Source organism: Castor canadensis, chromosome 5 (assembly GCF_047511655.1).
Source record: "Castor canadensis chromosome 5, mCasCan1.hap1v2, whole genome shotgun sequence".
Taxonomy (NCBI): domain Eukaryota; kingdom Metazoa; phylum Chordata; class Mammalia; order Rodentia; family Castoridae; genus Castor; species Castor canadensis.
The window spans coordinates 126,737,800-126,750,391 of record NC_133390.1 but is presented as its reverse complement, the minus strand read 5'-3'; the positions used below and the strand labels follow the sequence as shown (position 1 = coordinate 126,750,391).

Here is a 12,592-nt window from a genome sequence, read left to right as displayed (position 1 = left end):
AGCGTGAGGCCCTGAGTTCAAACCCTAGTACCATCTAAAATAAATAAATGAAATAAAAACGAATAAATAAAAATCTATACTCAATTCATAGAAACCTGTTTCCTATGCTACAGGCATTTAGCTGAGTTCTTCTTTCCCAGACACTAGCTGTGTCAACTTGGGCAAATGGCCCCCTTCCTCTTTTCCAGTCCAGCAGATGTTTAGGTGACCTGGGCAATCTGGCTGGTACAGCAGCCCCAGCACCTGCCCCGCAGCACACTGACTCTACCTCACTGCCCACCACCTCTCATGCCTCCTAATGGAGGGGATGCTCAGGAACATCCTTGAAAGTATATGCACATCTATATGGTGCTCCTTTTATCATTACTACCAGCCATAAGCAGTGATGAACGAGCAGGGCCTCAGAGTATCTATGTAGTACAGGCAGAGCCATGTGGAAGGGCTATCCAAACCTCAATATGAACCAAAAGGAAAACCCCTCCTTTCTCCTGCCAAGTTTTGGAGGTAATCAACCTATTTCATAAAACTCCTTCCAATCCTTGGTCTGATTTCATATTTGTTCACTTAAAGCCCTGCAAGGACCTTATGTATCCTAGACCTGATACATAATAGGTTTTGAAAAGTATTTATGGAATGATTGAATCAGATTCAGATTTTGTGGTAAACCCCAAAACAAAGGGAGCTTTCACCACAAGGGGGCACCAGAGCTCACCATGACTGTATTCTAAAAGATGTTCAAAATTGTGCTATTTTTCTTCCACGTAGAAGACACAAGTAGGCCAAGATTCTTCAGTCTACCACAAGTAAAAATTAGCTGGTCCCTGCTGGGTACCAGTGGCTAATGCTGGTAATCCTAGCTACCTGGGAGGCTGAGATTGGAAGAATCGAAGTTTGAGGTCAGCCCCATCAAATAGTTCACAAGACCATCTCCAAAATAACCACCGCAAAACAGACTGGAGGCATGGCTCAAGCAGTAGAGCACCTGCTTTGCAAGTGTGAAGTTCTGAGTTCAAACCCCAGTTACACACACACACACACACACACATACACACACACACAAATTAGCTGGTCCCTAATGTCATTAATAAAGCAGATCGGGAGGTGGGGGTGTAGCTCAGTGGTAGAGTGCTTACCTAGTATGTACAAGGGCCAGGTTCCAGTCCCAGCGCCATTAAAAAAAGGAAGAGGGAGAGAGAGAGAAAGGAGATCTGGATAACCACAGTGCAATGATCAAATACAGGAAATTCAATGTTACTATACTATTATGTAACACATAATCTAGACTCAAGTGTCACCAACCACCCCATCGTTGTCTTTTACAACAACCTTCCCTCCCCAGGAGGGACCCTGTACTGCATTCAGGGGTCAGGCTTCCAGTTGTCTTCAACCTGGAACATTCCACTAGCCTTCATCTTTCATGACATGGACATTTTGAGGAGTATGAGTCAGTTGTTTTGTAACAGGTCTGTCCCTTACTTTGGACTTGTCTGATATTTCTTCATGATTAAACTTAGGTTACATAAAACATTTTAAAAATATCACTTTCATGTTCTAACTACTTTCAATGTTTTGCTTAATTTAACTCAGGTCACCAGCACCACCCACGTTCAACCCGCAGAGACACAGATGCGCTGGGTAAATGAAGCCAGAAATGTAAGGTCTGGATGTTTGTCACTGTACAAACAGCCTTAATGCACTTTCCTATAATAGGCAGGGCTGGAGGAAAGTAGATAGCTCCAAGGGTAAATCTAGTTTTCAGCCTTACAGAACTAAATAATCAGTCATTTCCAATCAACTGGCAAAGGATTATTGGCAAATATGATTGAGCTGGAACAACTAGGTGATTGTTTTGTAAAAAAAAACAAACTTTCTTTTACAGACTATATTAAAATGGCAAATGGAAGAAAGAATTACCTGTGAAAGATCATACTTGTACGATGTGTATGGTATACTATACTAGCACATTCCAGTGGACATAAGCAAATAAATTCCCCCCTGGGAGGATATTTAGAAACTGCCAACAGTTTCTGGGCAGAGGAATTTGATGGAAATTACAATCTTAATTCTTATTTTCCACATTCTCATACTGTTTGAAGTTTTTTTGTTTTTTGCAGTGCTGGAGTTTGAACTCAGGGTCTCACACTTGCTAGGCAGGTGCTCTACCACTTGAGCCACTCCACCAGCCCTTTTTTGTGTTAGGATGAGCAGCCAGTGCCCAGTTGAAGTTTTCTGGGTTTTGTTTTTATTATCTGTGTATCACCTTTGTAAATTGGCCATTCTTGGTTTCTTCTGTTGGAGTTCGGAAAATGATACCCCAAATATTCTGCTTTGGACTTAAAACTGAGAACACCTGGGAGCCCCAATGCAAGGAAGGACTCTCTCTAAGTCCTTCATCTACCAACCAAAAGGAGTGTAAGTGCCAGGGAATCTTGCTGAAATGTCACTCACCAAGGAAGATTCAACTCTCCCCAAAAGGAGACTGAGAGCAATTCCACCCAGGCCACTCTTCCTAGCTCATTCTCTCTCCTAAAATCCACTAACTATCCTTTGAAACAGCCTAGAGCCTCCACTTCCCTCTCCCTCTGGAGAGTATGCAAGCCTCAGCATCCAGCCCTGCCTGGAGTTTCCTATTTTGCATGGCTCCCATGCATCTGTGTACGTTAATAAATAATGTTCTTTTTCTTTTGTTCATCTTTCTACTGCCAGTTTGTTTCAGCAGACTCCATTACCAAACCTTCAGAGGCAAGTTTGAAGTTCCCTGTACATCTTTATATTGGCTACATACCTTTACTCTCCAAAAAAAATTCCTCAATGTTTAAGTGTCTGCAATTGTTGATAGAATACTATAAAGAATACTATGAAGATGCATGTTAACAAACTATAAAACAATGTTTTGTTACAAATTAAGTAAATAAAGGAATTCTAAAACAGTATATGCTTACAATAAATATAAATTAATAGTTTTCACACATAGAAAAATAGGACATACACCAAATGAAAGTTAAATTTTAAAAAGGATTATTTCTATTTTTCCTAATGATACAGTAAAAATGCATACATATATATATATATATATTTAAAAATAAAAAAAAGGGGAAATGCAGTGAAACTCTAAATGTCCTGTCTAGGACAAGTATGAGAATCTGGAGTTGTACTTTTCTTTGTACCCCACCTCAGTCAAGGGAGCCTGGCCTCCCTCTCCGAGGTGTGTCTTATGAAGCTGTCAAGGAGAAAGGACTCCCATTACTTGCACATCTGGCAAGGGTAGAAGTAAGTTCTGCACTGGTAGATAAAACTTAAATGCTTACACAGTATCTAAAAATGCAGTAACAGTACTTTTCCAACAGTCCATGGGTACATGAGGACTCTCAAAGCCCTTTTTAAAATAAATGAGAATTTTCCCAACATGAATGTGAGAATAAGGTTTCTTGCTTCACAATGTATAAGAACAGAAGCAGCTTACTATTTCAGGAAATAGGAAACCCAAATTTGTGCCTGGGTTCTATACTATGGTGTGACCTTGGAGCAGGTAACTTATTTACTGAGCCAGAAAATGGGAACCACTCCCACCAATTGTTTAGTTCTCATTAGAATGACACAGCAGAGACTGGCATTTGTGAGTCATGAAAAGCTGAGCCAGGCGTGGCGGTGCATATCTGAAGTCCTAGCTACTTAGGAGGTGGAGGCAGGAAGATAGGCTCGCCTAAGCAACATAGGAAAACCCTGTCTCAAAACAACAAAAAGTGGATTTCTTGGGCCAAGACCTCCAACATGAGTGTCCCACGTAGTTCTTGGTACAAAGCACCTTGAACTTTTGTGCCTAATGTGACACAAAAATCAGGCAGTGTCCTCGGCTCTACACTCATCCTGCAGGTTGCTGAGACACTTCAAGTACACAGAATGGCTTCCCTACATAAAGTCCTGACTCCACTAAATGGCCGCCACAGCATTGTGAAGCAGGGCAGCGAAGAATCCAATGCAGAAAATACCAGAAATGGGCTGAGGGCATAGCTCAGAGCACATGTCAGTATGCGTGAGCCCTGGGTGCCATCCCCAGTACCACAGGGGGGCAGAGGAGGAGGGAAGGGACAAACACCAGAAATGGAACTGTCACCGCCCAAGCTCCTGGGGCCCCCGGGTGGCCCTTACCGATGGTGGTCTCACAGAACTTCTCTGCAGCCACCTCGCTGGCGATGTTGGCACCCATGAGCACACTGATGTCAATGCCCATCTTCTCCCGGAGGATGTCGGAAATAAGCTTCAGCCCCTCGGGGCCCTCATCTATGCCCTACAAGGATGTTGAGAAGTTGGAAGGTGATCACCAAATCAAAGAGGCTGCTTCATAAGTAATCTAGATTAGATATCCAACGGCACACACAACTTGAAAAATCTCTTACTTACAAGAGAGATCATATATAGTACATAGGTACTGCTTAAGTAATAATAAAATGAAGAGTAAATAAGCATGTACCTACCATTCAAATTAAGAAGCAGAACATGACACACACACACACACACACACACACACACACACACACACAAGCACAGAAATATCACCCAAATCCTGGAAGTTCCCAGTGTCTCTCCCCAAGTTCTTCCTCCTTGTTCCCAAGCTGAGCCACTGTTCTGAATGCTGCAAGCTTTACTCCCTTACTTTTCGTCTTCATTTTGTCACATGTAACTGTCCCTAAACAATGTTTGGTCATTAAGCCCATTTCTGAAAGTCTCTAAATGGAACTGCACCATTTATCTGGATGGTCTGTTCTGTGCTACATCACTGTTCTAGAGTTCACCCACATGCTGTAGGAACATTCTAGTTCATTTCTGCTCACTGAAATTATCTGTCATTTGTATGTTCCATCCGTTTGACATGTAGACTGCTCCAGTTCGCTTCACAAACTTTCACCTCTGCACACTCTAGGAGGTTCCTAGCCTTTTTTTTTTTTTATATGGATCCACCCCTAGCAATGTAGTGAAATTTATGGAGTTATTTTCAGAATTCCATATGCATAAAATAAAAGATCCCTTAGGAAGCAGATTAAATAAAGAAGATGTGCATTCCAGTTAAGAGGTTAAAATGAATAAACACACGGGGATTTTCTTCCACAGTCAAGTGCATGGACCTCTGGAGGGTGGGCTAAGGACTTCTGATTTAAAAAGCCCCACTTCAGGGGCTTCACCCAGTAGTGCAGGCTGACAGTGATTAGCATCCTGGCCAATGCAAACCACTGAGGCCAGCCATCGATGGCTCACGCCTGAATCCTAGCTACTCAGGAGGCAGAGAACAGGAGGATAGAGGACCGAAGCCAACCTGGGCAAATAGTTCGGGAGACCCTATCTCGAAAAATCTCTTCACAGATCCTGTGGCTCAAGGTGTAGGCCCTGAATTCAAGCCCCAGTACCACAAAAAACAAAACAAAACAAAAAAAAAACATTGTGGACGTCAGGTGCTGGCTAGATGAGTAGGCAGCATTGGTGCTATCTTCTTGGCCTTGCTGGGGCTAACCTGCTGCAGCAGAAAACAGCCCACTCCTAAACTTGACCTGAACTAGGCTTGTGGAATGTATGTTTTAAATTACCTTCCAGACATCCTTAAAAACACAAACAAAATCCGAAACTCTAACCCCATGTCCCACCAGCTCTCCATTGCAGGCAGACGGGAGAGGAAGTGAACTTTCCAGGATGGGCTTCCTGCATACTTGGCTCAGGACTCACCTTGATGAGGGTGATGCCCAGGGCTTTCTTGGGCACCTGGCCGGTGATCTCATTGCAGATCCTGTGGATGAACTGGTGGGGGATGACAAACACTAGCAGATCTGCGTCCTGCACGGCTTCACTGAGATTGGAGACAGCCACCTGCAACCGTGAGGGGAAACAGACACACCTGTATCCATCTCTGACACTTTACTCCTTTACCCCTTTAGTTGGCGAGGGGGACTGCCATAACACTCCACTTTAGGGGTGCCCTCATTCCCCTGTTTTCTAGGAAAAGGGCCCCAACATTTCCTTCCATTTTTTTGGGACAGGGTCTTGCTGTGTAGCCCAGCCTCAAACCTCTCCAAGTGCTGGGATTACAGGTATGTACCATGAAAACAGCTCCCACATTTCTTTTATAAGCTATTGCTTCACTGAGCCCTGCAGTTTGGGTAGAAGTGACCCCTCCCTCATCCCAGGGATGGTCTGTAACTTGTTCAAACCAATGGGTACATCAAACAAGCAGAGCCAACAAGCTGGCAGATGTTTGAGGGGGCTTGTGGGAAATGGATGCTTCTTTACTCTTCAGCAGTGGTTATGGGTCTCTTCCTTAAACAGTGTAGATTGGTGGTGTGAAGTCTAGAACTACTGCAACCATTTTAGAAATGTGTGAGGAAAACCAGGTGCCAGTGACTGACGCCTATAATCCTATCTACTTGGGAGCTGAGATTGGAAGGATAGAGACTCGAAGCCAGCCCAGGCAAATAGTTCATGAGACCTCCATCTCCAAAATAACCACAGCAAAGTGGACTGGAGGTGTGACTCAAGCAGTAAAGCACCTATTTTGCAAGTGTGAAGCCCTGAGTTCAAACCTCAGTCCCACCAAAAAAAAAAAAAAAAACCCAAAGAAATGTGTGGGGAGAACCTATGCCAGAGGCTCCTATGTGGATGAAGCCAACTGTGGAAGGCAGAGGAAAAAGCAGGATCTCACTGACTTCATTACCACAATGCACCTGAATCCAGCTCTTCCTGGATGTTTTGGTTACAGGAACCCAATCGTTCTCTATCTTAGCTTACGCTGGTTTGATGGCAGCAGAGTCATTCCCCACAGAAGCCTAGCACTGCCTCCCTCTCTTCACATGCCAGAGGCAGGGGAAGCCTGTGTTTCTCTCCCAAAGAACTCTCCAGATCAGTAATCTAGTTGGGGGACCGATGACAGCAAGGATTTATTACCAATGTTGGGGCTCAGAAAATGATGCCCCAGCTGGGCACTGGTGGCTCATGTCTGTAATCCTAGCTACTTAGGAGGCAGAGACCAGGAGCATTGCATGGTTCAAAGCCAGTCCTGAGCAAATAATTCATGAGACTGGCGAAGTGGATTAAGTGGTAGAATGCCTGCCTAGCAAGCTGGAGGCCCTGAGTTCAAACCCCAGTACCACCCAAAAAAACAAAGAAAAAGAAAAAAGAAAAAATGATGTCCCAAAGCAAAGCCCTCAGTTTCTCCCTGACCTTCTCCTGCTCTGTCTCTCACACCTCCTTCCTCCCCACCATAGAAACTAGAATTTCCCTTCCTCAAAACAAGCAGAGAAACCAGAGCCCCCTTTGCCCAAAGCCAGCCATAAAACCTAAAAAGATTGCTCTGACTTTCCCCTGCCCCTGCCTCACACACCACCTTTCTGTGGAGGAGCTGACCATAAGGAAATTCTCTAATCTACCTTGTCTGATAGTAGGGCTTAAGACCCCTATTCCGGAAAGTTTCCTGCTCCGTACCAGACAAGGAGAACCGCACTGTGAGGGCAAAGAGGACTCTGAGCAGGAAGCCTTGCTGGCCAGGAGGTCATGGTCATTTTTCACCACTGGATCACATTCTGTCCAATCTTATCTCCATATGGCTGCCCTGGCTTCGCTGAGCCTTAGCATGAAAGGACAGTCCACCCTGGATCTCATGTCACCTAAAACACGCTCAAATAAATGTGCTATGCTTTCCTCGCTAACCTTTCTGTTACAGGAATGCTGGCCGTGATCTTAATGCTGGACAGGAAGGGACTGCCCTGCATTTTGCCCCTGTACCAGCGGTCCACCTTCTTTTACTAGCCCTACTGCCCTTGGAGTTTGCACTCCTCCCACAAAGCAGTTTCTTACTCTGTGCCATTAACCTCCCTGTGCCTGTACATACTCCACCTGCTTGTCCCTCACTGATGAAGCTCACTGTGCTCTCAGGCCCTTGCCTGTGGCTCCCCCACCCCCACCTGTGTAACAACTCTGAGCCCTCATATTCCTAGAATTACCACCCTTGCTCAGGCAGAAGGTTACACTCCCTGCTCTGCTTCTCCAGTGGAGCCTGGCAGGCTGGATTTTAAGTGAGCCTTTCTACATCTCTGGATCTACTGTTTATTTCTTTACCTATCACCCTCTAAAACATATACCCTTCCCTTTCCTCCTTTTCAGTGCATTTTTAACATGGTGAAATGGAAAAGAATCAAAGAAGCGATGTAGGTTTCAAAATAATTATCAATGAGCAGGGAACCAGTGGCTCACACCTGTATTCCTAGCTACTCAGGAGGAAGAGATCAGGTGGTTCATGGTTTGAAACCAGCCTGGGCAAATAGTTTTCAAGACCCTATCTTTAAAAAACTCTTCACAAAAAAGCACTGGTGGAATGGCTCAAGGTGAAGGCCCTGGAGTTTAAGCCACAGTACCACAAAAATAAATAAATAAATAATCAATGGCAGGGGTTTGAAACTACAAATATCTTAGCAAATGAAAGAGATTATCATCAGAAAAAAACCTACATCCATAAATCTTACCATATCCTTTTTATACCAATATCACAACAATGATAATCCAAAGAAGAGATACAAATGTCCTCATTTTTTTTTTCTTGGCAGTACTGAGGTTTAAACTCAGGGCCTCCAGCTTGCTAGGCTGGCACTCTACCACAGGACCACACTCTGATTTGTTCTCCTTCACCTATCCCTGGCATTTATTCAAACAACAAATAATGCTAAGCACTATTCTAGGTGCTGAGGAAACACCAGTGAAAGCAAACCTATGCAAGAAACCATATCCTAAGAGTTAGCAGGACAGAAAAAAGTAAAAATTGGACTTTAAATTAAAGATGTTTGTGTTCAAAGGACACTCTAAAGCAAGTGACAAGACAACCCATAGCAGAAGATATTTGTGAATCATATCTGAAAGAGGGCTTGTGTCTAGAATATATAAAGAATTCTTAAAACTGCCAGGTGGCTCACTCCTCTAGCTACTTGGGAGGATGAAATTGGGAGGATCAAGGTTCGAGGCCAGTCCAGGCAAATAGTTTGCGAGACCCCACCTCCAAAATAACCACAGCAAAAACTGGAGTTGTGACTCAAGTGGTAGAGCACCTGCTTTGCATGCATGAAACCCTGAGTTTAAACCCCAGAAACACCAAAAAACAAACAAAAAGGCCAACAAGCACTTAGAAAGATGCTTGTTAGCTATCAGGCAAATGAAAATCAAACCAATAGGAAATAATGGGCGTTACACCCATTAGGATGGCCAGGATTAAAAAGTCAGATAGGGCCAGGCCTGGTTAGTACACGTCTATAATCCCAGCACTCAGGAGGCTGAGGTAGATGGTTTGTGAGTTGGGAAGTCAGGCTGAGCTGTAAAGCAAGACCTTATCTCACAAAACAAAAGCCAACAATAACAACAACCAAAATGTATTAGTGTGAACTATCCAAACACCCGTCAAGTAACAAATGATGGACGAATTTTTTACAACTGCACTATGATGGCTGTAGTGCACAACCCAGAATGTGTGTGTTGGAAGCTGGAGCCCCAAGCAGTGTTGTTGGGAGGTGGGGCCTGGTGGGAGGTGACTGGGTCATGGCATAGACCCCCACACATGACTGATGACATTATTGTGAGAGTGGGCTGGGTATTATGAAAGAGGGCTGTTCCGAAGCGAGCCCACCCTCATGCTCTGTCTAATCGCACACACTGCACTCACTCGCCCTTTCCCTTTCTGACATGTTGGGAGGCAGGACGCTGCTGCTGCCCTGCTTTGGACTTCCTAGCCTCCAGAACCGTAAGCGAAGGACATCTCTTTCCTCTGTCCATTGATGAGTCTGCAGCATTCTGTTGCAGCAACAGGAAATGGACTAAGACACATACACATAGTGCATTAATGGACAGGTGCCATGACACACATAACCTTGAAAATGCACCAAATGCGGAAGACTACATATTATGTGATGTCACTTATACAAAGGGTTCAGAATAGGCAAGTTGGGCTGGGTATGTAGCTCAGTGTAAAACGCTTGCCTAGCATGTGTAAGGACCTAGGTTTGCTTCCCAACACCACAAAATAAAAAAACAAAAACAAAAACAAATCTACAGAAATAGAAATATACTTGTTGCCCAGGTTTGGGGAGCAACAGGGGAAAACTGGAGGACTTAATAAAGGGTACATATTTTCTTTTTGGGTTGATAAAAATGTTTGAAAATTGATTATGGTGATGGTTGTACGACTATATGAATATACTAAAAATCACTGAATTGTGTGGCCTGTAGACTAAAGCTCAGTAAAGCAGGGCTTTTTAAATTTATTTTTTGGCAGTACTGGGGTTTGAACTCAGGGCTTCAAGCTTGCTAGGCAGGTGCTCTATTACATCCCCTTTTCCAGCCCTTTTTTGCTTTAGGTTATTTTTCAAATTAGGGTCTTAGGCTTTTAGCTGAAGCCATCCTCGAGCCACGATTTCCTCCCCTAACCTCTAGAGTAGCTGGGATCACAAGCACCTGCCACCTTGCTCCACTTTGTTTATTGAGATGGGGTCTCAAGAACTTTTTGCCAGGCTGGCCTCTCAATCTCTACTTCTCGAGCAGCTGGGATTACAAGTGTGAGCCACTGCTAGTAAAGCAGTTCTTAAAAGAGGCTGGCAGAACTCAGAGAGTGAAGATGAGACTAAGACAACTGAATCTCATGGAGAAGGCTGTGATTATAATCCTGGTGTCAAGTGGGGCTGGCTGAAGCTGGAGGGAAAAGAAGAACCTCTATCTGGATGAACTCTAAGTAAACACAGGCTTTGGATGAAGAGCTATAAAATAGGACCAGCAATTTTTATCTTGCAATGACAGGAAATAATAAGTGTTCTTTCCATTCAGGTCTAAGAGAAAATCATAGACTTAGGCCTGCTTTGAGTGAGCTGTCAATGACATGGTGAAGTTCTGTCAAGAAGGTCTGGGGGCCAGGCACCAGTGTCTCACGCCTGTAATCCTAGCTACTCAGGAGACAGAGATCAGGAGGATCATGGTTCTAAGCCAGTCCAGGGAAATAGTTCTCCAGACTCTATCTCAAAAAAACCTTCACAAAAAAGGGCTGGTGGAGTGGCTCAAGGTGTAGCCCCTGAGTTCAAAACCTAGTTACACACACACACACACACACACACACACAAAAAGGAAGGTTCTTAAGGGAAGCAAAGTTACATTACAAGTATGGACCAGTTCTGATATAAATGAGGAAAGTGAAGCACAAAAGAACTTTCTCCTAAACGGATGGATTAATGGATTAGAGATGCCCCTGATGCCCTCAGTGGCAGCCTCTCTTATTCTTTCCATCAGTTATTTGAACAACTTAACTTTCAAATTTACAGTCCTCCTCCCCCACACAGGCACCAGCATTGACTTAGGGGAAATGTGGTTTGTGCTCATTCAATGACACAAAGACACAAAGAACACCATTAATGTCTAGAAAGTAAGATTCAACAAACTCAACAATGAGCCCACTGGTGACAAATCCCAAGGTCAACCCTGGCCATGCAGCCTTGACACAGCTTGTCCATCCGCCTGAGCCTTGGTTTCTTCCCCTGTACAAGGATAACATCAGCACAGGAAAATAGCATGGACCTACAGGTTGTTGAGAGGGAATGAGACAATGTATGTAGTGCTTAGCATGGTGCTTCATGCTAATGACTACTGTACAATTAAAAGCTGAATAAAAAGGGATGGGGGTATAGCTGAGTGCCTGCCTAGTATGTGCAAGGCCCAGGGTTCAGTTTCCAGTGTGGGGGTGGGACAGAAAGCTGGGCCTTGGCATCTCCAAACTTCCCCACATTTACTGGTTTTCAAACAGGCCTCCTTGCTCATTCCTCCAAAAAGGCAGTGCCAGCCTATTCCTCTTTCTGTCCCCAGCACACAGCCCTGCACACAGTCACAGGACATGCTCAGGGAGCCTGGGTGAGTGCACACATGCAGCAAAGGGATCTTGCTACAAAGGAGATGAGTTTTTCAGGTAAGCCCAGGGAATCAGGAAGCCACAGTTGTCTGGTTTTCAAACAGACTATTATAGAAAGCCACTGAGGGGTGAACGTGGCAGCACATGAAGTTTATAAACTCTACCCACACAAGCAGCAAGGTACACACTCTGTTCTCTCCCACGCCCATTTCTCTCTACCCCTGCAAATCAGAAGGAGGCCAGGCAATAACCTATGTTTTTCTCTCCAAGACCTAAGAAGCTTGAATTTCAAACTGTTAGTCTTACAATTTTCCACTGTCTTCTATCTCCATCTGTAAGTTAGGCCTTGATCCTGACTTTAATTACAGGCCAGGGCATTAGCTGGTCTGGAGAGCTGATCAAAGTCACATGCACTGAGAGAAGGCACATCAGAAGCCACTTAGAGGAACACAAGCAGGGAAGGCAGTTGTTAGTTCCAGCTCTCATGTGACCCACACTCTGAATGCCAAGGAAGAAGCCTGATAACAAAAAAAAAAGCTCATATGTTGACATCCAAGTCCCCAGCACTTCAGAATGTGACTGTATTTTGTAACAGTGTCTTTAAAGAGGAAATTAACTAAAACCAATGTCAATGGGGTACCCTGATCCAATATGACTGCTATCCCCATAAGAGGTAGTCATGAC

General features: G+C 44.3%; 1 protein-coding gene across 1 annotated transcript in view; it reads right to left on the bottom strand.

The window, feature by feature from the left end:
* The window catches only part of Gpd1l (glycerol-3-phosphate dehydrogenase 1 like), a 50,788-nt gene that overhangs the window by 22,392 nt on the left and 15,804 nt on the right, over positions 1-12,592 (bottom strand). Inside the window, exons 3-4 of the mRNA XM_020184894.2 lie at positions 5,716-5,856; positions 4,150-4,288 (exon numbers count right to left, since the gene is read on the bottom strand). Coding sequence (XP_020040483.1) covers positions 4,150-4,288; positions 5,716-5,856 — 280 coding nt within the window. The remainder of the gene's footprint in view (positions 1-4,149; positions 4,289-5,715; positions 5,857-12,592) is intronic.